General features: G+C 50.2%; 1 protein-coding gene across 1 annotated transcript in view; it reads right to left on the bottom strand.

The window, feature by feature from the left end:
- ITGA1 (integrin subunit alpha 1) overlaps positions 1-22550 on the bottom strand; it is a 113769-nt gene that overhangs the window by 58552 nt on the left and 32667 nt on the right. Inside the window, exons 2-3 of the mRNA XM_079790319.1 lie at positions 7898-8018; positions 420-532 (exon numbers count right to left, since the gene is read on the bottom strand). Of these exons, the coding sequence (XP_079646445.1) occupies positions 420-532; positions 7898-8018 (234 nt within the window). The remainder of the gene's footprint in view (positions 1-419; positions 533-7897; positions 8019-22550) is intronic.

The following is a 22550-nucleotide window of genomic DNA, read 5'->3' as shown; positions in this document are numbered from 1 at the left end:
CTTTGATATAAACTTACCTTGTGCTCTTCTCTTTTACAAGTTTGACCCATCTATTACAATTCCTCTGGTGCTAGTGTCTTAGAAGACACAAACGCTAAGCTGGATTTTGGGGAGGAAATGGGATGGGCGGGTTTATCTGGAACAGCTGTTCATGTCACCACTGGTTCGCAAAGGATGCTGGACAATGGAGGCAGTTCAATGTTACAACACCAGTAAGCCCTTCTAAACCTATGGCTATTCTCCAGTGGATTTCTACGGCCAATGCAGGGCGGAGGGGGTCAGCATGCCCTTTGACCTGAAGTTGCCGGGGAAGAACGGAAGGATGTGTGCAGGGCACTTGGAATATTTTCTCGGGTTGGTTGACACTTGTTTTCAGTTAGAACACGGGGACCGGACTTCACCACTCGGACCTTACGTACCTGGCAGATCCAACTTTACGCAGGGCAGTGCCTCTCCCCTGCCCACGGGACACTTGTAGACGTCGCCCGTCCTGTTCTTGGGCTGGCCAACCAGCGGGGAGCCGATGAGCACCCTGGAAGGGAAGCAACTCGATGAACCCTTCTGAACAGTAAGAAACACTGAATGCCAGTGTTTCTTACTGTCCTGCGGCTCTTCTAAGACAGTGGTCGGCAAACTCATTAGCCAACAGAGCCAAATATCAACAGCACAACGATTGACATTTCTTTTGAGAGCCAAGTTTTTTTAAACTTAAACTTCTTCTAACGCCACTTCTTCAAAATAGACTCGCCCAGGCCGTGGTATTTGCCGACCATTGTTCTAAGACAACGGAGAGCAGGTCCCATAGACACCATCAGAGAGCGCTCCTCGAGGGTCAATGCCTTGTTACCCGAAGTGAGCAGAGCGTCTTCTCCAAGCTGCAGGCGGATCTGAATCACATGACCCAGAAAGTTCGCAGGCGAGGGGGCTCAGCATATTTCATTTTAGTTGATATGACTTACCATGCTTTTCATGGGGGCAGAAATGATAAGTATGGGCCCAGCCTGCTGCTGTGTCAGTTTATAAAAAGCACAATGAAGCGCAGGTGAGCTTTTCTCACCAGGACTGGGAACCTAACAGAGATGTTAGGAGCCACAGACCTTGGCCCAGCACAGATGTAATAGTAGTCTGTGCTGGTCTGTGAGTCCTTAGAAAGCAAGGACAGCTAAGAGACCTGGGTAAAAATCATTTATGTCTTTTTAGGTGATTAAAAAATCACTCAGATAAAAATTAATGGACACAATATAATCATGATGCGTTTTAGGCCCAGCAAGCCGGGATGCTGTCTCCTAAGATGTGTTCAGAAACGGGGCGGGTGAATGTGTCTGATTGTTAGGCACTGGGGGACCTCGCAGCTGCGGATTCTTTGCTGGTGAAACACTGTCCACAGACGCTGACTGCTGGTAGCCGGGGACTTCTGCCCCGGGCCAACGGCTGCGCTCGGGGGTCTCGGCCTGTATCTCTGTTCATGTCCGAATGAAGACTCAGAAAGCACAGAGCACTCATCAAGTACATCCATATGCCCACTTGGGCACTTGGAAGTATGGCAACTTCCTGGGAAAAGAGACTTAAACAAACCAGTTACAGTTTATGTGGAAACCTATGTCAATAACTTCACTGAACGGCACTCTACCCTCGCCATCCGCACAGGATGCGGGAACCTGACTGAACAGTTCTCGGGAAAACACCCGAGGGGGTTTCGCTGACAGAAAGAACCCATGAGCCAGCAGTGTCGTTTAGGCCAAAAATGTGAATGTGACCCGAGGCTCGTGGCTGGAAATAGATGCCCCGGTCGGTGGAGGAAGCGATAACCCGCCTGCTCCCGCTGCCGGCCTGCCGGGAATCTCCACGCTCACAGGTCGGAGGACCATGGAATGTCCCGGGAGACTGACTCCGAGGCTGCAGGCTGGGAACTGCGTCAGACCAGAGGCTTGCAGGAGTGGGGGGTGTTCAGCACCGAGAAAGAATGTGTGAAGGGGCTGAGAGGGCATATAGGGGTGCGGGTGGATAAGGCACACATTTTAAACAATTTAAATATTTGAAAGTCTGTCGTATTGAAAAGGGATGGGGTTTATTTTGCATGGGCCCTTTGGGAGAAGCTGGTATGAATGGAAAGAAGTTTAATAACAACTATAAATACTGAATTGTTGAACAGACTCCATAAAACATAGCTATGACATAGGCCTTTGCAAAGGCGCTTCTGATAAGGATAAATTAGCATAATAATGCTCAAGCCCTTTAATGCATAATTCTTACTTCTGGGGATTTCTCCTTTAAAAAAATGACCTACATTAAGGGGGAAAGTGTAATGCATAAAGATAATGCTCAAAGTGTTATCTATAACAAAAAAGACTAAAATTACCAACAGCCACAATGAATTAATTATTGCGGGGTCATTCTATAGGACATTGTGCAGTCATAAAAAATAATGAGTAATAAGCCCTAGCCGGTGTGGCTCAGTGGATAGAGCGTTGGCCTGCGGACCGAAGGGTCCCGGGCTCGATTCCGGTCAAGGGCATATACCTGGTTGCAGGCTCTTACCTGGCCCAAGTCCTGGACGGGGCATGTGCAGGAGGCAACCAATCGATGTGTTTCTTTCACATTGATATCTCTCTCTGTCTTTCTCTCTTCCACTCTCTCTGAAAATCAATGGAAAAATATCCTCAGGTGAGGATTAAAAAATGTAATAATAATGGGTAATAAGATAGCTTGGTGGGATCAAAAATTCCTTTTGACCTAATGTAAGGTAAACCTACCTCATTTAGTGATAACCTAAGACTTAAAAAGTGAAGTGTAACGAATTACATTCAATGCAGTCATCATAACAGCAATGTTGATCATCGCTAGCATTTAATGACTTCATGTCACGGTCCAGACACTGGTCTAAGTGCTTTCTATGTAGTATGTAATGTAACACATTACATTATATAGAGCACATAGTATGTACATAGGAAATATAGCAGGAGCTTCGATGGTGGACTTCCTGAGTTCAAACCATGACTTTACCATTTACTCAGCTGAATGGTTTAGGACAAGTCAATTACCTTTGGTGCCTTGTTTACTTCATCTGTAAAATGGGAACAATAACAGTAGCTACCTCACAGGCTCCCCATGAAAATAAAATGCTAATGTATGTAAAATGCCTAGAAAAGTATTTGGCTCGTAGGATGTGCTATCTATCTACATGTTAGTTCTTTATTATTATTATAATCTAATTTTTCAGATGATGGAACAGCTACATCTATGTAAAACATAGATTAAAAGGGAGCTCACTAAAAGCATAAATTATATCAAGCAAGGTTATGGTTAGGTTTTATCCCCCCTAATACTTTCCAAGCCCTTGATAATGTGATTGATTACATTACTTTCACAGTTAAAAAGTCTCTAAGTTGAGGCTACAAGAGACGGATTAATGTTTATTAAGAACATTCAACAGGCTCGGCGTCTTGCCAGGCCCTGGGGATATAAAATGGATAAAACTCAGTTTTCAGGCTGTTTCTTTCACATCGAAGGGAAGCAGAACTATACACACACTACACAACACTGACTAGGCCTGAACTTTGGCAAAGTCTCAGAAGCGAGAAAGAACACGGCTCTTTGGACAAGTTCAAGGAGCTCCCTGTGGCTGGAGCCGACGCGGGTCTGGGAGGCGAGCGGGTTCTGATGCTGCGTGTTCTGATGCTGAGGGTTCTGATGCTGAGGGTTCTGATGCCGAGTTCTGTAGTCTAAGAGCTTGAGGTTCCTCATGGAGGCGGCGTGGTTACCGCTGAAGCTCTCCAAGAGGGATTCGTCATGATCAACTCTGATTTATTATAATGGTTTGTCAGCAGATTAACCCTTTGCACTCGCTTGCTTTTTTCTCGATTCCTTTATTCTAATGCTAACCGTGTTGAGTCACACTCGACATCTGAGTGCAAAAGGTTAAGATTACAGAATGTTCTAGATCTCATTCCTGATCTCTAGAGAAACACCCAATGAGTTCAGAGGTCATCTAAGTGAGCAAAGGAGCTCCACGTATACTAAACGGTGGGAACGGAGAATGTGGGTGATCATAAGCGTCATTGTGACCATTCATTCTGTTTATTTGCAGAGTAGCCGGTCTCTGACTCCCGCGTTTCACATTTGTGGGTATTTTCTCTGTGAAAAACAGATCCTGGAGACGGTGACCTCGTGTTCACATTATTTCCTGACACTCTTTTCCCCTAACCCTCTCCCGATGGCCAAGCCAAGTCACTGCCCGAGGCCCAGCACCGGCTGCAGGTGTTAGCGAGTGAATGAGGTGCGTGGTCCTCCAGGCGGAGCCGGGCAGCAGCCCGCTAGCTGCTGTGCTCCGGTCACTCCCGGTCACGACAGGCAGAGCGGGGGGAGGTGAGCCGAAGGAGTGACAAGCTTGGCCAAGAGAACCTGTCAACTTCGAAAGGTGCTGCAAGCGTGTGAGATGAGCCTTGTGCTCACATGTGTGAGCGCATTTGCTAGAAGCTCTGGAAAGTCTTTAGCTCTGGCCGGAGGGGCTCGGCTGCGTGTCATCCTGTGCACCGGAAGGTCTCGGGTTCGATTCCCAGTCAGGGCAATGCCCAGGTTGCGGGTTCGATCCCCGGTCGGGGTGCGTACGGGAGGCAACCAATTGCTGTTTCTTGCTCACATTTATGTTTCTCTCTCTCTCCCTCTCCCTTCCTCTCTCTCTAAAAGTCAATAAAACATACCCCTAGGTGAGGATTAGAAAAAAGTAATAAAAAATAAATAAAAGTCTTTGTACCCCAAGCCGGATTGGGCTTTGTTTAAAACATGGGGACCTGGGACCAGGACTGAGTCACCTGAGCCCTCTGATGCCCTTACCTGGCCGACAGCAGCGCCTGTGGGGGCGGCAGGGTCTGAGAGGGACACGGGGCGTGGATTGCATTCGCAGTATGAAAGCCTACCGTGAGAGTCCAGGCCGTGAGGTCACTGGGCCCAGGGAGGGCTGTGGGAGCAGCAACGAGAAGGGGGGTGCACCTGCTGGGGGCGCGGAGCGAGAGCAGCGGAGGGAGAGCCCACCAGCCCCGGGGGCTGCCCAGCGGCCGGACCTGTGGTTCCCCGAACCTGGAGGCTCCTAGTGCCCAGCACCTTCCAGTTTCTTCTCGTCAAAGCGCAGTGATTAGCCATCCTGCTCTTAGGGGCTGTCCTCTGCCCACATTCAGCCCTCCTCCCCCTAACGCCGCAGCTGGTCCCCATCAGAGGCGCAGCGCCTTCTGTGCCGAGAAGCGGGGTCCCGAGCCAGAGACGGGAGGGAAGTCACACTCCCATCAACTCCCACCGGGAACGGCGCCGGCCGCCTTTCTGTTACCTTCTAGTTCTTTCTAAATGATTAAAGCAAGGCTTCGCTCACACAAAGACCACAGGACTGGCAGCGAGGACTCCTGCTCCAGGCCAATCCGGCCATGATGGGAGATGGGTCAGGATGCTTTAAAAAAGTCAGAGGTTGGTGAACGTCCAGAACATGAGCAGTAAACAGGATTTACGAAGGTGCCCCACCTCTGGAGAAAAACAACAGAATCCGTGTTCTCCCAAACCTGTCAGCTGTCCTACAGGTTTCATAGACTCCGACAGAACACCCAAACACGTTTCTGAAGTGTGTTTTGCGTTACCACCCGTGCCGGTCTCTTCGGAACAACATGCGGCCACCACGGCATCCTCGAAGGCCCGGGCACGGAGAAGTCTGCAGTGTGCTCGCTGTTGAGTTCAGTTGCCCACATTGTTTCTGTTGCCCTGGCTTCTCACACCTTTTCCCATAAAGTCATTGTAAGCATGGAATGTCGAAGTGGAATTAAAGTGTCTGACACCCGCATACAATCAAGTGCTCACAAAGCCTCGCGCACACTCATAAGGAGCGTGCGATACTGCAAAGGCGGTCTTGTCAACAGTCACTTTTCAATAAAGTTCTAATAGAGCAGTGGTCGGCAAACTCATCAGTCCACAGAGCCAAATATCGACAGTACAACGATTGAAATTCCTTTTGAGAACCAAAAACCGACTTCTGTGCATGGGCCACCAAGTTTCAATCGCACTGTACGTGCGCGCCCGCAGGTGGTATTTTGTGGAAGAGCCACACTCAAGGGGCCAAAGAGCCGCATGTGGCTCACGAGCCGCAGTTTGCCAACCACTGTAATAGAGAAAAAGCAGCTGGCTGGGTGTGGAGAGACTGGAGTTACATTTTCAGCTCTGGCCCTCTGTGATTACATTTCCCTGGGGCAGTCACTTTTTTTTATTTATTTAGAAGTACTTTATTGAAATAATAATAAATATACAAAGCTGTATATTCTTAATGTATACGTACAACTGGATGAGTTTGGAGATAAAACCATCATAATCTATGCCATAAACATGTCCATCCCCTCTAAAGGTTTCCTCCTGCCCTCTTTAGTTATTATTATTATTATTCATTATTATTATGTGATAAGAGCAGGACAAGGAGAACACATCTGTGGTTACTAGAGGGGAAGAGCGCTTGGGGTGGGCAAAGGGGTGTGGGGTCAACTGCATGGCCATGGACGGTAACTAGACTTTTGGAGGCGATCACTTTTTTTCTTCTTAGAGAGAGAGGGAGAGAGCGGGAGAGAGAGAAACGTCGTTGCAAGAGTGCAACATCGATGGGCTGCCTCCAGCAGGCTCCCCTGCTGGGGATCCAGCCCGCACCCTGGGTCTGGGCCCCGACCTGGAATCGAACCGCCAACCTCCCGGTGCAGGAACATCGCCCAACGCCCTGAGCCACGCCGGCTGGGCCGGGGGAGGCGACCATTCTGTGGTGTTTACAGATGTCGCACTATGATGTTGCACACCTGAAAGTGACATAATTTTAACAAGGTCCTACAAATCATACCTGAAGTGAACTCCACCAATCTTCCAGTGTTTAAACGCATGTGACAGAAATTCAGGAAGGCTCATTACAGTTAGACCGAACTCAGCAGTTCCACACCCAAAACATGAGCCTGATATTCCATCGTGGAAGCAACATTCACCTCCGAGGACAGCACCTCCTCTGCCTCCCGGGTCTCTCTGCTGGGTGCCAGCGCCTCTATAGGGGACAGTGAGAGTGCTCTCGCCATAACCACATTGCTACAGGACGAAGACTGTTTCGAACAAGGACCTTTCGGGTCGTCAACCCAGTTGCTTTCTCTCCCTCTCTCTCTAAGAAGGAAAAAAAAAAAGATCACCTCACTTCCTTTAATGTCGCCAACACAGTTTTCTTGCTTCACTTTGTCAGTTTCCATGACCAAATGACTGGACTGCATTTCCGGCTGTGAGTGATTCATTCTGCCAAACGCTCAGTCATCAAACTGTGCCGAGAACCAATTCCAGCAGGTAATAATTACAAGAGTTTTACCGAAAGGTTGGTGAAGCTTGGGCGGCTCAACAAGGGTGAGCCACATATGTAGTTTACCTGTTGGAAACGGCTAAACGGCACTTCCCCCAAACCTGAATAGGATTGTTAACTGCCAGACAGCTCAGGGCATTTATTGCCTCCTGTTGGCCAAACACCTGAACAGCTGTAGGCTACTCCCCAAACTGACAATGCTTCTGTACCCTTTGAAACCCTTTGAAGTGTATTATCTCCACCTAGCCTTGGGACAAATTGTATTTAATAAAAGCATGGGCCCTTGGTCAAGGGAGAGTCCTTTAGCTCCCTTTAGCTGAAGCTCCTCTGACCCCCAATGCCTTTCAAAATTATCTTTCGTCTTTGGACCCCTTCTTGAATCTACGCGCAGCCCCTTTCTCCAGAATGCTGAACCCTCTGTAAGGCTGGGAAAAGAACCCCGGCATTATGACGCCCCAACGAGGGGCACCAACAAAACTGGAGCCCAGTGACCGTTTTCATGACCTTGTTGGGAAACTCCATGACAGCAACACACGGCGCCTGGCTTACCATTTTCCTTCCTCGTTTTCATACTGCTGCACGGTGTAGCCGAACAGGTCCTCCACGGGGCCGCTGAAGGTCATCGAATTCTTCACGTCCACGTTGAAGGACACGCAGAGGTGGAGAAGAACTGTCGGAGGGAAAGCAGTCGGGTGACACAGGGTTAACTGGGATCCCGTCGTTTTCAAGTCATGGAAGGGCTCTTGTGAACGAGAGCCACGGCGCTCAAGATCGAGGGCGCCAAGGAAGGTCTGTGAGCCCGGCCGGTGTGGCTCAGCGGGTGAGCGCTGACCTATGAACCAGGAGGTCAGGGTTCGACTCCTGGTCAGGGCACATGCCTGGGTTGTGGGCTCGATCCCCAGTTGGAGGGACGTGCAAGAGGCAGCCGATCCATGATTCTCTCTCATCACTGATGGTTCTGTCTCTCTCCCTCTCCCTTCCTCTCTGAAACCAATAAAAAAAGACATATACGAAAAGGAAAGGTCTATGATGTGAACTGTACTACTGACCAGAGATCAATATCATGGCTGTGGAGAGTACACACATTGACATTGGAGCACAACCCCACAGTAAGGTAGCATCCGATCACTCCCAGAGGGTGGGATTTTACAATGCGCGCGCGGGGAAGCGAGCAGAAACGCGGCTCCCAGTGGGCTACTGCGGGGCAGGGGGTTCCAAAGAGCAAGCCCCCAGCAGCCCAGGGCGCCAGGGAGATGCGCACAGCTCCATGCTCCCGTCTGGCCACCGAGGAGGCACGAATCGCCAGCTAACCGTCCGGAGAGGAAGCGTTCTCCAAGGGAAGGCCAGGCAGTCCCACCAGAGTGACCTCCTGCGCAGGCCTGCGGCTTGCCGTGTCCTTCTCCCGGCGACGCCGTGGGGGGATGCTCAGCTGGTGCACCAGGCTCCTCACGTGGGGGCTGGGTGCCCACGGGCCGCGGTGGAGACTTGGGGTGGTACATCTAGAGCTTGGGCGACCTGAGCACAGTAGGCGAGCACCGAGGGCGGAGCCTCCCCCAGGCCCTTGTAGTTCAGGTAAGGAAACCCTTTATGAGTGAGATTCCCTCCACAGGGTTCTGCATGGAGCTGGCCCTGACAGTGTCTGTGAGGTGGCAGAGGACTCCTCCGGTGTAACTCGGAATCCTTCTCCAAGAGCCTCCCTCGGAGTCAGAGCCTCGCCGGTTCACCGGAGGCCGCCGCACCCGCCCCTTTGCTGAAAGCACGAAGCAGCTCAGGGCTCCCACACAGCGCTCCTCCCCACCCACTGCGAACCCTCCGCAAATGGGGTCCAAACCCCGGCTCTCGTTCACTCCATGTTCTAATTCATCATCGTTAAACCCCGGTAACAATACATGGTGTTTCTCTGGTACCTAGAATTTGGTTCTTAAAACAGGAAAATGGTGGGTGTCTATTTATGACACAATAGATACGTATGTGTCCCGGTTTATAGCCTTCCTTGGTCTCCCCACCTGGAAATCATCTTCCAACGACTAACCCCTCCTCTTTGATTTTAGAAAACCTCTCGTAGAGGTAAGTATCAAACACTATTTACACGGTCGTCAGCTGTGTGAGATTTTGTTTCCTAGGTTGGAAAATTCTTTATTTTTATTTTTCACATTTATTTGTAAGTGCAGTTGCCGTGCACTAGTATATCCGTTCCGGGTGTGCGCCACGTGTTTAGACATCGCTCTAACTTACGAAGGGATCACCCCAGGCGCCCAGCACCCGCCGGGCACCACCCCGGTCACTGCACCACCAGTGGCTGTGTCCCGCTGCTGTTCTGTGCATCCGGGACGAGTGTGAGAACTGACCACTTGTTAACCCAGTAACTGTTTTCACCCCGCTCCCCCCGCCCTCCCATCGGGTGACCACCCATGAGTTCCCTGTATCTGCGCCTGGAAAAGTCTCAAAGGCAGGGGCTCGCTCACTCGTCTCCTGCTTCCCCTCAAAACAGCCCAGCCCCTGGCACTGCGCCCTCCGATGGCTCCCTCTCGGTGACGCAGCCCGTCCCCCCAGGGCGGTCCCGGATTCTGACCGGTGCCATCCAGATTGGCGTGCCGAGTAGCCACTGAGTCTCCAAGAGGTGAAAGCCACAGCCCGAGGCAAGAGGGTGTCGATTAGACGATGAGGGACACACATTAACATGGGGTTGCTCCATTTCAGCACCTTCCTGCACATGTTTATCCAGAAAAAAACACGGTAAACCGGGAAATTCACATATTTATTATTTTAAGTAGAGTGAAGTGAGGCTACGATATTAAGGTTAGAAGTAGTGATTGTGTTATTGTTAATTGATGGTTTTAGAGCCAACTCCTTGGTAGTATAGAAAGAGGGTGATCTTTAGAGATACGTGAACCTCTCGTTTATTTATTACGTTGTATTTACTCAACTGCTCCCTTCATCACGCCTGTACGGGGGCCGAGTGCCTGCCAGACCCTTCAGAGGAAACATCACAACCAGGCGATACCCCTGCTCCCGGCGCTCCAACAGCCTCGCCTCCCGGGGGACCCCGCGAAGGGCTGAGCCGCTGGGAGCCTCTAACCTGTCGGCCACCAGCTCACAGACGCCCGGGGCCTGGTGGCCGTGAGCACAAATGCTGCACCCCCACAGAGAATGCCCGGCACCCGTGTTCACAGGTTCCACGGGCAAATCCAAGGCGTCAGCGTACTAGACGGCAGTGGAGTTTTACTGGGGAAGAGGATTCCCCCCATTCTGAGGGCCATTCGGATCTTAAAAAAGCGACACAGAAGTGTGACGTCAGCGGGTTCGCGGACTCATTTCCACAGCACACGTCCTGCTCCTACAGCGGCCGCGAGGACGTGTATGAAGGTCTGATGTGTATGAAGAAGGCCTGATGTGTATGAAGAAGGTCTAACGTATATGAAGATCTGATGTGTATGAAGAAGGTCTGATGTGTATGAAGAAGGTCTGATGTGTATGAAGGAGGTCTGATGTGTATGAAGGAGGTCTGAGGTGTATGAAGGAGGTCTGAGGTGTATGAAGAAGGTCTGATGTGTATGAAGGAGGGAGGTCTGATGTGTATGAAGGAGGTCTGATGTGTATGAAGGAGGTCTGAGGTGTATGAAGGAGGTCTGAGGTGTATGAAGAAGGTCTGATGTGTATGAAGGAGGGAGGTCTGATGTGTATGAAGGAGGTCTGATGTGTATGAAGAAGGTCTGATGTGTATGAAGGAGGTCTGATGTGTATGAAGGAGGTCTGATGTGTATGAAGGAGGTCTGAGGTGTATGAAGGAGGTCTGAGGTGTATGAAGAAGGTCTGATGTGTATGAAGGAGGTCTGAGGTGTATGAAGGAGGTCTGAGGTGTATGAAGGAGGGAGGTCTGATGTGTATGAAGGAGGTCTGAGGTGTATGAAGGAGGTCTGAGGTGTATGAAGGAGGGAGGTCTGATGTGTATGAAGGAGGTCTGATGTGTATGAAGGAGGTCTGAGGTGTATGAAGGAGGTCTGAGGTGTATGAAGAAGGTCTGATGTGTATGAAGGAGGGAGGTCTGATGTGTATGAAGGAGGTCTGATGTGTATGAAGAAGGTCTGATGTGTATGAAGGAGGTCTGATGTGTATGAAGGAGGTCTGATGTGTATGAAGGAGGTCTGAGGTGTATGAAGGAGGTCTGAGGTGTATGAAGGAGGGAGGTCTGATGTGTATGAAGGAGGTCTGATGTGTATGAAGGAGGTCTGAGGTGTATGAAGGAGGGAGGTCTGATGTGTATGAAGGAGGTCTGATGTGTATGAAGGAGGTCTGAGGTGTATGAAGGAGGTCTGAGGTGTATGAAGAAGGTCTGATGTGTATGAAGGAGGGAGGTCTGATGTGTATGAAGGAGGTCTGATGTGTATGAAGAAGGTCTGATGTGTATGAAGGAGGTCTGATGTGTATGAAGAAGATCTGACATGTATGAAGGAGGTCTGATGTGTATGAAGAAGGTCTGATGTGTATGAAGAAGGTCTGACATGTATGAAGGAGGTCTGATGTGTATGAAGAAGGTCTGACGTGTATGAAGAAGGTCTGATGTGTATGAAGGAGGTCTGAGGTGTATGAAGGAGGTCTGAGGTGTATGAAGAAGGTCTGATGTGTATGAAGGAGGGAGGTCTGATGTGTATGAAGGAGGTCTGATGTGTATGAAGGAGGTCTGAGGTGTATGAAGGAGGTCTGAGGTGTATGAAGAAGGTCTGATGTGTATGAAGGAGGGAGGTCTGATGTGTATGAAGGAGGTCTGATGTGTATGAAGAAGGTCTGATGTGTATGAAGGAGGTCTGATGTGTATGAAGAAGATCTGACATGTATAAAGGAGGTCTGATGTGTATGAAGAAGGTCTGATGTGTATGAAGAAGGTCTGACATGTATGAAGGAGGTCTGATGTGTATGAAGAAGGTCTGATGTGTATGAAGGAGGTCTGAGGTGTATGAAGGAGGTCTGAGGTGTATGAAGAAGGTCTGAGGTGTATGAAGGAGGTCTGACGTGTATGAAGGAGGGAGGTCTGATGTGTATGAAGGAGGGAGGTCTGATGTGTATGAAGGAGGTCTGATGTGTATGAAGGAGGGAGGTCTGATGTGTATGAAGGAGGTCTGATGTGTATGAAGGAGGGAGGTCTGATGTGTATGAAGGAGGTCTGATGTGTATGAAGGAGGTCTGATGTGTATGAAGGAGGGAGGTTTGATGTGTATGAAGGAGGTCTGATGTGTATGAAGATGGTCTGACGTGTATGAAGGAGGTCTGATGTGTATGAAGAAGGTCTGTGTGTATGAAGAAGGTCTGATGTGTATGAAGAAGGTCTGATGTGTATGAAGAAGGTCTGATGTGTATGAAGGAGGGAGGTCTGATGTGTATGAAGGAGGTCTGATGTGTATGAAGGAGGTCTGATGTGTATGAAGGAGGTCTGATGTGTATGAAGGAGGTCTGATGTGTATGAAGGAGGTCTGATGTGTATGAAGAAGGTCTGAGGTGAGGGCCAGTTCTTGCGGCCACATGCCCTGGAGTCCCACCTCATGCCCTGAGAATGATGCGTGTTTATGATACCATCTCAGTGCTCGGGTCACAGCGAGTCCAGGCTTCTCTCCCCGCAGGGACACTCTAAAGATCTAACGTCTGGTCCAAGGACAGATGCCCGCCTGCAGTGGCTCTTCCAGACTCTTCTATAGCCAGGCCACACTAACTGGGTCACCGTCCTCAGCCACCTGAGAATCAGAGAGCGCACCTGGGCAGCGACCCCAAGGTGGGGAGCATCAGGGTCCCGTGTCCCCAGACCTGGGGAGAGCCCACCCCCTGCAGCTTGGAGGGAGATAAACGTCCGGCATCACACGTGTGCACTATCATTATATGTTGAGATGCATCAGGTACTCCAGACTTGAGGTAAGAAAAAGTCTGGCTCCATCAATCTCACCATCCACAGTTCTTACCCCCACCAGCAAGTCCAGAAAGCCAACAGTAACTCCAAACTTACTGTTTGCTTTCTCCTAAAATTTAGATGAAATACATTTAACTCGGAGGCCGTCTGGGGAGCTGGAAGAAACACGTTTTGATGACGGAAGCTGGTGCACGTTGGAAGCTCTTTCCCTCACCTTGTCACACGCAAGGAGACCTCTTAGAGCAGCGGCCTGCGGACCTGAAGTCTTAAGTGGCTGAAGGACTCTTTCTAGGCTGAGTCGGGTCTCAGTGTTTGCCTTAAAGGATAAAATCTGAACAAAAGTGTAACGGCATCTGGCCAAGAACACTGCAGGACGGCAGCATTCTTGTTGACTTGAGTCCCGAGATGATTATTTTACCAGAATTGCAAGCTGGAGACGGAGGAGCCGAAGAACTGCCGCGGGAAGACGCAGGAAACAAACACGGAAGGAAGGGGAGACCATCGAGAGCCCTGAGCAAGGAGCGCAGGGCAGCACCCGCGTTTGGAAGTGACATCATCATCTCCAACTCAGGCATTCCCATTTTCTGGGAAAAGCACCACATCCCAGGCAGTGTCTCCTTCACACAACGGGCGCTTCGCTTCCCGGGCAGTTGTGTAAGGAAAAGCCTGGCTCCATCCATCCCGCCAGGCAGGCCTTTCATCTGGAGTGACGTCATGTGTCAGCAAGCTGTCTGCCTCCACCAGCAAGTCCGGAGAAGCCAACCCAAATAAACACCTCGGGGTGCCAGCGTCCCCGCCTCGGCCGAGGCCGGCGCTGTAACCCCAGCCCGTGGCGTGCGTGAGCCCACTGTTTGACTGTTGGTGCGAACGCCCCGGGCCCAGCTCTCACAAGTGGCATTTGAAGTTCACAGTGTGTGTGCCCCTGTGTGTGCCTGGCGCCGGCTGCCGGGAAGGGGCGAGGACCCTCATTCTTGGCACACAGTAGGTGTTGAATACAAGTCTGCTCCATGGGCCAGGAGAGAGTAAGCAGGGAAAGGAAGGTCTCCAGCATGAAGGTCACTCTGGCTGTGAGAACGTGCCCCCCGCTGGAGCTGCCCAGAACACTAAACCCCAAGGCGTGTTTCCCAAACATCCTTCGTGCAAACCCCCCGTAAGCGCTTCTGCATCAGCTGGCCCTGCCAGCCTTTACCTTCCTTTGTGGTTTCCCACATCCCCCCCCCCCCCCCCGAGATCTCTGCAGGCCCTGCCGCTCCCTCGGACCCCTCTCCTGAGAGTCCGGGTCTCAGAGCCCAGGCACCCCCACCCCCCACTCCGTGTTTTACAGGATGAAACAGCTGAGAACCGCGGGGTCCCGGGATCCCACCGCGGGAAACATGCCTATGTGTTTGTGCAGCAACACGAGCTCAGAGCTGCTCCCCAGCGGCTGGCATCCCGGCGCTGAGCTCACCAACCGCTGCGCCGGCCGCTGGGGCGGCACTGGAAGGCGAGCGGCACTTCCCGCAGAGCAGGCTGACAGCCCGCCCCAGGGTTTCCCGGGCACACGGACAGGGTTTCCCGGGCACACGGACACACTGTCTTTGGTGGATATGGATCTAATGAAAGCTGTATTGTTGTTTTGTTTTAATTTTTTATTATTATTTTTAAAATATATTTTTATTGATTTCAGAGAGGAAGGGAGAGGGAGAGAGATGGAAACATCAATGATGAGAGAATCATTGATCAGCTGCCTCCTACTGGGGATCGAGCCCACAACCTAGGCATGTGCCCTGACCAGGAATGGAACCATGACCTCCATAGCTCGATACTCAACCACTGAGCCATGCTGGCCAGGCAAAAGCTGTATTGTTGTTCATACAAATGTTTCCATGAGGTTTATTAGTGTACATGTGATCTCTTCTCGGTGAGACAGGAAGACACGGACCGTGTTAGGGGTATTTCTGTTAGCAGGCACACAGGACCTAGGAGGCCAGGAAATCAAAGACATAGCAGGCAAGGAAACAGGCGATTTCCAATCTACCCCTCGCGCTCACGGCCATTTCCAGTTCCGCGCACTAGGAGATCCCATAGGCACGGCTGCTACCTGGCGCTTCCACGGCTCCTTGGGGACGGTGCCCTGTCCCTGCTTCCTTTCTGTTGGTTGGTTGGTGTCCATGTTGAGTGCGTCCAATGAGAATGAGGAAATGGGAAAGCTTTCCTATCGCTGTGTGTGGCTCTCTGCTTTCTGAGAAATGACCTGCTGTGCACACCGAAGAGATAACCTCAGGACGGGCAACCTGCTACCGCCTCCCCTATCTCACTGAGAAGAAATTATATGTAAATTTATAAGTTAACTGACAAGACTGTTACTGAAGGTACTACTTTTTATTCAGGTCCTTTACTGTGAGACATCAACAGACAGAGTGCATACGGCAGCTGGCCGGGATTTCACTCAGATTGAACCACTGACATCTCAAAAATGGGAGAAAAGGGATTGTCTAGTACCTACTGTACAAATAGTACAAAAGGAGTCCTTAGCCATTCTCATTGTAAAATTTGAAGTTAAAATTGTTTACGTGAAATTACCCTTAGGTGTAACAAAAACTAAATGGAAATAAAAAAAATCATAAAAATTCCAAATATGTATTTTATTTGAAACTAGAGGCCCAGTGCACAAAATTCGTGCACTCGGGGGAGGAGGGATCCCTCAGGATTGTGAGAGGGCGCAGGCCAGGCTGAGGGACCCCACTGGTGTATGATCAGGGCCAGGGAGGGACGCGGGAGGTTGGCCAGCTGGGGAGGGACCACAGGAGGGCTCCAGGGCGTGTCTGGCCCGTATCGCTCAGTCCCAATCGGCTGGATCCCAGCAGCAAGCTAACCTACTGGTTGGAGTGTCTGTCCCCTGGTGGTCAGTGCACGTCATAGTGAGCAGTTGAGCGACTTAGCATCTCATTAGCATATTATGCTTTGATTGGTTGACCGGACGACTGGATGACCGGACGACTGGACACTTAGCATATTAGGCCTTTATTACATAGGGACCATTTAGTTATTGAAATTTGAGGAGTAAACGTTTAAAGCTTTTAACCCTTTGCACTTGCTTGCTTTTTTCTCGATTCCTTTATTCTACTCGGGATTTAATTTTTTAAATACCCCAGATTTTACAAAGCGCGGCAGTAGAATAAAAAACTGGAATTTCTTTTCATACAAACTTATTTATTTGGATTTTTTTATATTTCAAATTATTGATACAATCAATACAATTCGACATACGAGCTGCTACCGATGCTAACCGTGTTGAGTCACACTCGACATCCGAGTGCAAAAGGTTAAAAAATGTGGTCCTGTGTACTGCACTATATCACCTATAAAATATATTAGACATTCCTCACTTAGTGAAATTCCAAAAAGTGAAAAAAATATCTGTTAAATTAGGTTGTGATTATTCAGATTGAAAACGGTTACTGTCATTTTGAGTCAGCTACAGTATTTTTTCAAAGAGGGATGTGCCTATAAATTTGTTAATGTTATGATTTGTAGGCAAGGGCTTGGAAAGACAATCCTATATAATAAAAGGATATGATGCAAATTGACCGAACGGCGGAACGACCAGTCGCTATGATGTGCACTGACCACCAGGGGGCAGACACTCAACACAGGAGCTGTCCCCTGGTGGTCAGTGCACTCCCACAGGGGGAGCGTCACTCAGCCAGAAGCCGGGCTCACGGCTGGCAAGCGCGCGGCAGTGGTGGGAGCCTCTCCTGCCTCTGTGGCAGCGCTAAGGATGTCTGACTGATGGCTTAGGCCTGCACGGGGAGATCCCCCAAGGATTCCCAGACTGCGAGAGGGCGCAGGCCGGGCTGAGGAACCCCCACCACCCTGAGTGCACGAATTTTGTGCAGCAGGCCTCTAGTCAACCCATAAAATGAAGTCCACCTACGTTTTATTTTGCCATGGACCCTAAAGAGATAGTTGATTCACTGGGCCTTGACCTCTCTTTTTTATTTTTATTTGCCAGATTGCTCAGAAGCCAGAGGCAAAGTATACAGACTTATAACATTCCTTTTTGATGAGATATGGTTATCTAAATACTTTCCCGTTTAACATACAAGTGGTCGATCATTAACATTAGAACCGTAAGGGCTTCATGAAGCTTACAAAATTAAATACTGTGCCAACCCCAACCAAAAACAAAACCTATAACAAATCTGCTCATCCTAGAGTTACCCCTGGCTTTAACTGGCCATTTCAAATGGTGCCATTATTGATTCCCCTATACCAGAGGTCGGCAAACTGCGGCTCGCGAGCCACATGCATCTCGTGAGCCGCGGTTTGCCACTCTGTTGACTAATGAGTTTGCCGACCACTGCCCTATACCATTCATCAGGCTAATTTTTCTGGATGGCTTAGTACTGCCCCTAATAATACACTACCACTTAAGAATGACTTTTGTATAAGTACTTCTCCCTGCCTAGCTACTGGTGATAGAAATTTTCCATGATCTCATTCACTACCAAACATTCTCCTCACTCCAAAGCTCTGTGGTGCCTCTGCCCAGTTTAAAACTTGTCCAGTTTATCAAGAGGAAACAATGTACGCTAAATGAGTATGATTTGTTATTCACAAGAAGAAAAAACATTGGAAAATAAATCAGAAAGTATTTTAAGGGACATTGGGGTTTGTTTATAAGAGATGAAGAAAAATCTCAGTAGCCTGGAATGTTGAAATATCTCGGAAGGCAAGGGTCATAGAATGCTTGTTTTCCTTTCTGGGTGAGGAGACCGTTTCTGAGGCTCTCTTTCTGTTTGGGGATGGCTCTGACCTCTGTTTCCTTAGCTCTCACGGCCGCTACGACCACTCGTGTCTCCTCGTTCTGAGAACAGAAGTTGGGCGGTGATGTCCTTGGCTCCACATTGCACTTCTCTCCGGTAGCAGCATCTTTTGCATTCTTTCCATTAGTCTACTAGGCTATCTTGAAATGGAAGTGCATACAGATGTTATAGTTAATATCCCCCCAAACTGGCAGCCGATATTTTTCTTAAATGGAAGCATTCTTGTACTGAACAAGCACCCTAGTGACGAAGTGCTTGTCATAGACAAGGGTCTTAAGATTCAGGCAGAGGTTACCCCGGACTGTGGGCAAGGGAAGGAAGGGGATAGGTCCCAGAAGGAGATTGAAAAAGTGTGGCTTTAACTCCATAAGTTTTTGGAGGACCAAGCTACTTCCCGGTCCTGCTGCTCCCTGGCAGGGGGCGCGGGCTGCACGCTGCAACACCCCTTGCCCTTTTCTCTCTCTGCCCTGATTTCACCCTTGACCTATTGGCCAGATGAGAAGGAGAAGCTGCGGAGTTGCCTGGTCTTCTCTCTCACTCACTTCCTCTTGGGGGGCTCTGGGCAGGTGCTGGGGAGCAAGTCAGGCCCATCCTGGGGTCAACAGTGGGAGGGTCCGTGGTCACCTGTGCTCCAGGATGGTTTTGTCATTTCCCAGTTGGTTCTGACCACAAGAGAGGGGGAAATTTGCTCATTATTTGGCTTTCTCAATAATCCTCATGGTGTTTTATTTCTTATGAAAAAGAAACAATTGTGGGGAAATGTTTAGACTTCAGAAAACTGAGTATTGGGCACATTCATGTTTGCTTTGTAGTTCCTTTAATTTTCTTGTTAGCTTGAAGTTTTTCATCATGAAAAAGCTTATATGGGTTCTTATTTAATTATTACTATACTAGTAGCCTAGGGCATGAAATTTGTGCATGGGTTGGGGGGGTTCCCTCAGCCCAGCTTGCACCCTCTCCAATTGGGGACCCCTTAGGGGATGTCTGACTGCCGGTTTAGGCCTGATCCCAAACATCCCTCTCACAATCTGGGACCACTGACTCCTAACTGCTCACCTGCCTGCCTGCCTGATCGCCCCTAACTGCCTCTGCCTGCCTGCCTGATTGCCACTAACCCCTCTGCCTGCCTGCCTGCCTGATCGCCCCTAACTACCCTCCCCTGCCGGCCTGATCTTGTCCCTAACTGCTCTCCCCTACCAGCCTGATCACCCCTAACTTCCCTCCCCTGCTGGCCTGATCTTGTCCCCAATTGCCCTCCCCTGCTGGCCTGATCTTGACCCCAACTGCCCTCCCCTTTTGGCCTGGTCATCCCCAACTGTCCTCCCCTGCTGACCTGATCACCCCTAACTGCCTCTGACTCAGTCCCCACCACCATGGCTTTGTCCGGAAGGAAGTTGGACATCCGGAAGATGGCCGGTCTACCCGACCTAATTAGCATATTACCCTTTTATTAGTATAGATAGATTATATAGGCTAGGATTGCTTAAATGGGGGAAAAAATCTTTTTCAGCAAGAGGAGATGCTCTTGGCAGACAAAAATACATAATCCGTATATCTGGACTGATATCCAGCCATATGCACTATACTAACAAACTGGTCATTAAAAAATTGAACCACTTTCTTATACCTTACACCAAACAGCTGTTGCCCTTAAAACCCGTCCTCAGCCCCCACCTTATGTTCTGCCTTCGCAGTTCACACAGATTAGGTTCTGATTAGTCGGTTTCTATGCAAGTCAGTGTCAAAAGCTCTGCCTCCTAGGCAGCCATTGGCTCCTCGCAGTTCACCCAGATTTGGTTATGATTATGCCAGTCAGCATCTCCGGGCCTATCTCTGGGCCTGATCAGAGAGATGGGGCTGATCAGCAGCCCCCACAGCTGCTGGCGAGGCCTGGAGAGAAAGAGAGGCAAGAGTTGATCAACAGCTGCCACGGAGGCTGTGGATCAGACCCTGCTTCTCTCTCCAGGCCTCTCTCCGGGTCTGATCTGCAGGACTGACTTCCGGTGTTTGGTAGTCCATTCAGTCATTTTGGACATTACGGACCCTGGCTCTTTATCTATAGAGATGTTTGAAAATATATGGGCATGCTATAACTTCTAGAATTCTTTTTAATTTAATTAAATGCTTGCACTATTTTTATAATCTTCCACTAACACATTAGAGCACACACCATGCTGGGAGGCACAGAATAAAAGAACACGCTTGAACAGCTGGGATGATCTTTGCCCACTTCCTATTGACTACAGTCCCTGACTTTCAATGACGCTGAGAGCAAGGGGTAGGGTCAGCAGGGGATAAGGAAGCAGACTCAGACAAGGGGGAGATCTGATGATTTCAGGGCAGGCAAGGTGAACAGCCTGGTGGAGATCTGGCTAAGGGCGATTTGCTACTGGGGCTGCAATCTCAGACTTGCACTCTGGTAAGCGTCACCAAGGGTGAACTCAAAGGGCAAAAATGTCAAAGATTTTGGAAATAAGATTAACACCACGATTAGCCAAGGGTCACAATTTGCTTAAACAAATACACCGGCCTGAAAATTTACTGCCTGCTAGAATTTCCACTAGTTCCTTTCCATAATTTCCTCTGCCAACACCAAGCCAAATCACATTCTAACTTCTTATTTCATATCTCAGGGCTGTGCTATGTATATGGGTGGATCAGTGCCTCTTTGAAGAAGAGCAGACAATCCGAAGCATGGAATGCAGAGTTACATTAAGAAAGAGGGAGCCCGGCAGGCGTGGCTCACTGGTTGAGTGTCAACCTATGAACCAGGAGGTCACGGTTCGATTCCTGATCAGGGCACACACCTGGGTTGTGGGTTCGATCCCCAGTAGACAGTTGATCAATGATACTCTCTCATCATTGCTGTTTCTATCTCTCTCCCTTCCTCTCTGAAATCAATAAAAATATATTGAAGATCCTGCATTTAATTAATTATAACTTCCCAGTATTTCACTGGTTTAAGAATAAGTCATCGGATCTCAGAGTGGGAAGGTCTAGGACCGCTCACCTGGGGTGTAGTCAGGCCCTCCCATCTCACCGGGGGTCAGCCACTCCCTTTGGCACCTGCCTCACTCTACTTCTCAGAAGGTGCCCCGTGATTTTCGTGACCCTGCCACTGAGGCAGCAAGCTGGGAAAACAGACGGCTATGCTGACTTGGCTCAATGTTCCCTTCTTACTTTTGTCCCCTGACAAAGTTGAGAAAGACAGTAAGTAAGAAAAAATAACGGAGCAGGCCTGCTGTGTATGTAGATTACCAGTACGTACATGGGTGTCTACATGTGACAACATTATGAATGCGTGGTGTTGATTCAGCACAGACTACCAGAAGTCTACCATGGGAAGAGCCATGAAGACTGACAGGTGAAATCAACCCCAGCCCGCCCTCAAAGAGCTTAGTCACTGGTGAGATGCAAGTGCAACCAAAGAATTACTCTACGAGGTGAAAAACAAAACGCTCAAGGACCGTGACCGATGCCTGTCACTGTGATTACTGTCATTTGGACGTCCACCTCACGAATCCACACAATCCTAGGTTTTTCCCTCTCCTGTTTAATCCCTCAAAGCTCTGGGCTAAACGGGACGTGGGGAGAGCGGCCTTGGGACTTAACGTGGCGACCTTTATGCGCTAGGAAAAGGGTGACGCTGCTTTCCGCCGAGGGCGGGTGAGTAAATACTTTTTAAAATCCTCCTGAGAGGACTCTGCCTTGCAAATTGGGAAAGGCTTTCCGAACGGCTGTCTGTTGGGAGCACGGCCAGGCGGCGAGGAGGAGCAGACACAGGAATGACAGCCACTGTCCTCGCGGGTCAGACGCTGACCTCTCCCGTTGCGCAAGGTGAGCCTCGGCCAGGTCATGCCAAGCGAGGGCAGGTGGTGAGTCAGCCGGGAACGAGGGCGGCTCTGTGTCCGCTGGCCTGTGGGGACAGCAGGGCCGACCCCCGGCTGGCGGCCCACCGGCCACCGGACCCCTGCCTGGCGCCTGGGTTGGGGTGCGCTCCGCCCCGACGCCACGGCCTGCCCGGAGCCCGGCTCCTCCGGGTCCTGGGCAGCTCCCCCGGGTCCCGGGCGGCTCCTCCGGGTCCCGGGGCGGCTCCTCCGGGTCCCGGGCGGCTCCTCCGGGTCCCAGGCGGCTCCTCCGGGTCCCGGGCGGCTCCCCCGGGTCCCGGGCGGCTCCTCCGGGTCCCGGGCGGCTCCCCCGGGTCCCGGGCGGCTCCTCCGGGTCCCGGGCGGCTCCTCCGGGTCCCGGGCGGCTCCTCTGGGTCCTGGGCGGCTCCTCCGGGGCCTCGGCAGCTACTATTCCGACCCACGAGGGTGAAAGACCAGGAACGCGACCTGGGTGGACGCCGCAAATACTTGGCCTTTTACGACTTGAAAGGTATCAGAAGAGCGTTGTGGACATTTTCACAACTGGGGTTTCCTTATGTGTAACCTTTACCAACAAGTCATGACTTTCTGGGTAAAGTCCGATCAGCTGAAAAATGACTATTAGATTATTT

The sequence above is a fragment of the Cnephaeus nilssonii genome (genome assembly GCF_951640355.1).
Source record: "Cnephaeus nilssonii genome assembly, chromosome: 2".
Classification (NCBI taxonomy): Eukaryota; Metazoa; Chordata; class Mammalia; order Chiroptera; family Vespertilionidae; genus Cnephaeus; species Cnephaeus nilssonii.
The sequence above is the reverse complement of the archived record's forward strand: the minus strand, read 5'-3'. Positions and strand labels throughout refer to the sequence as shown.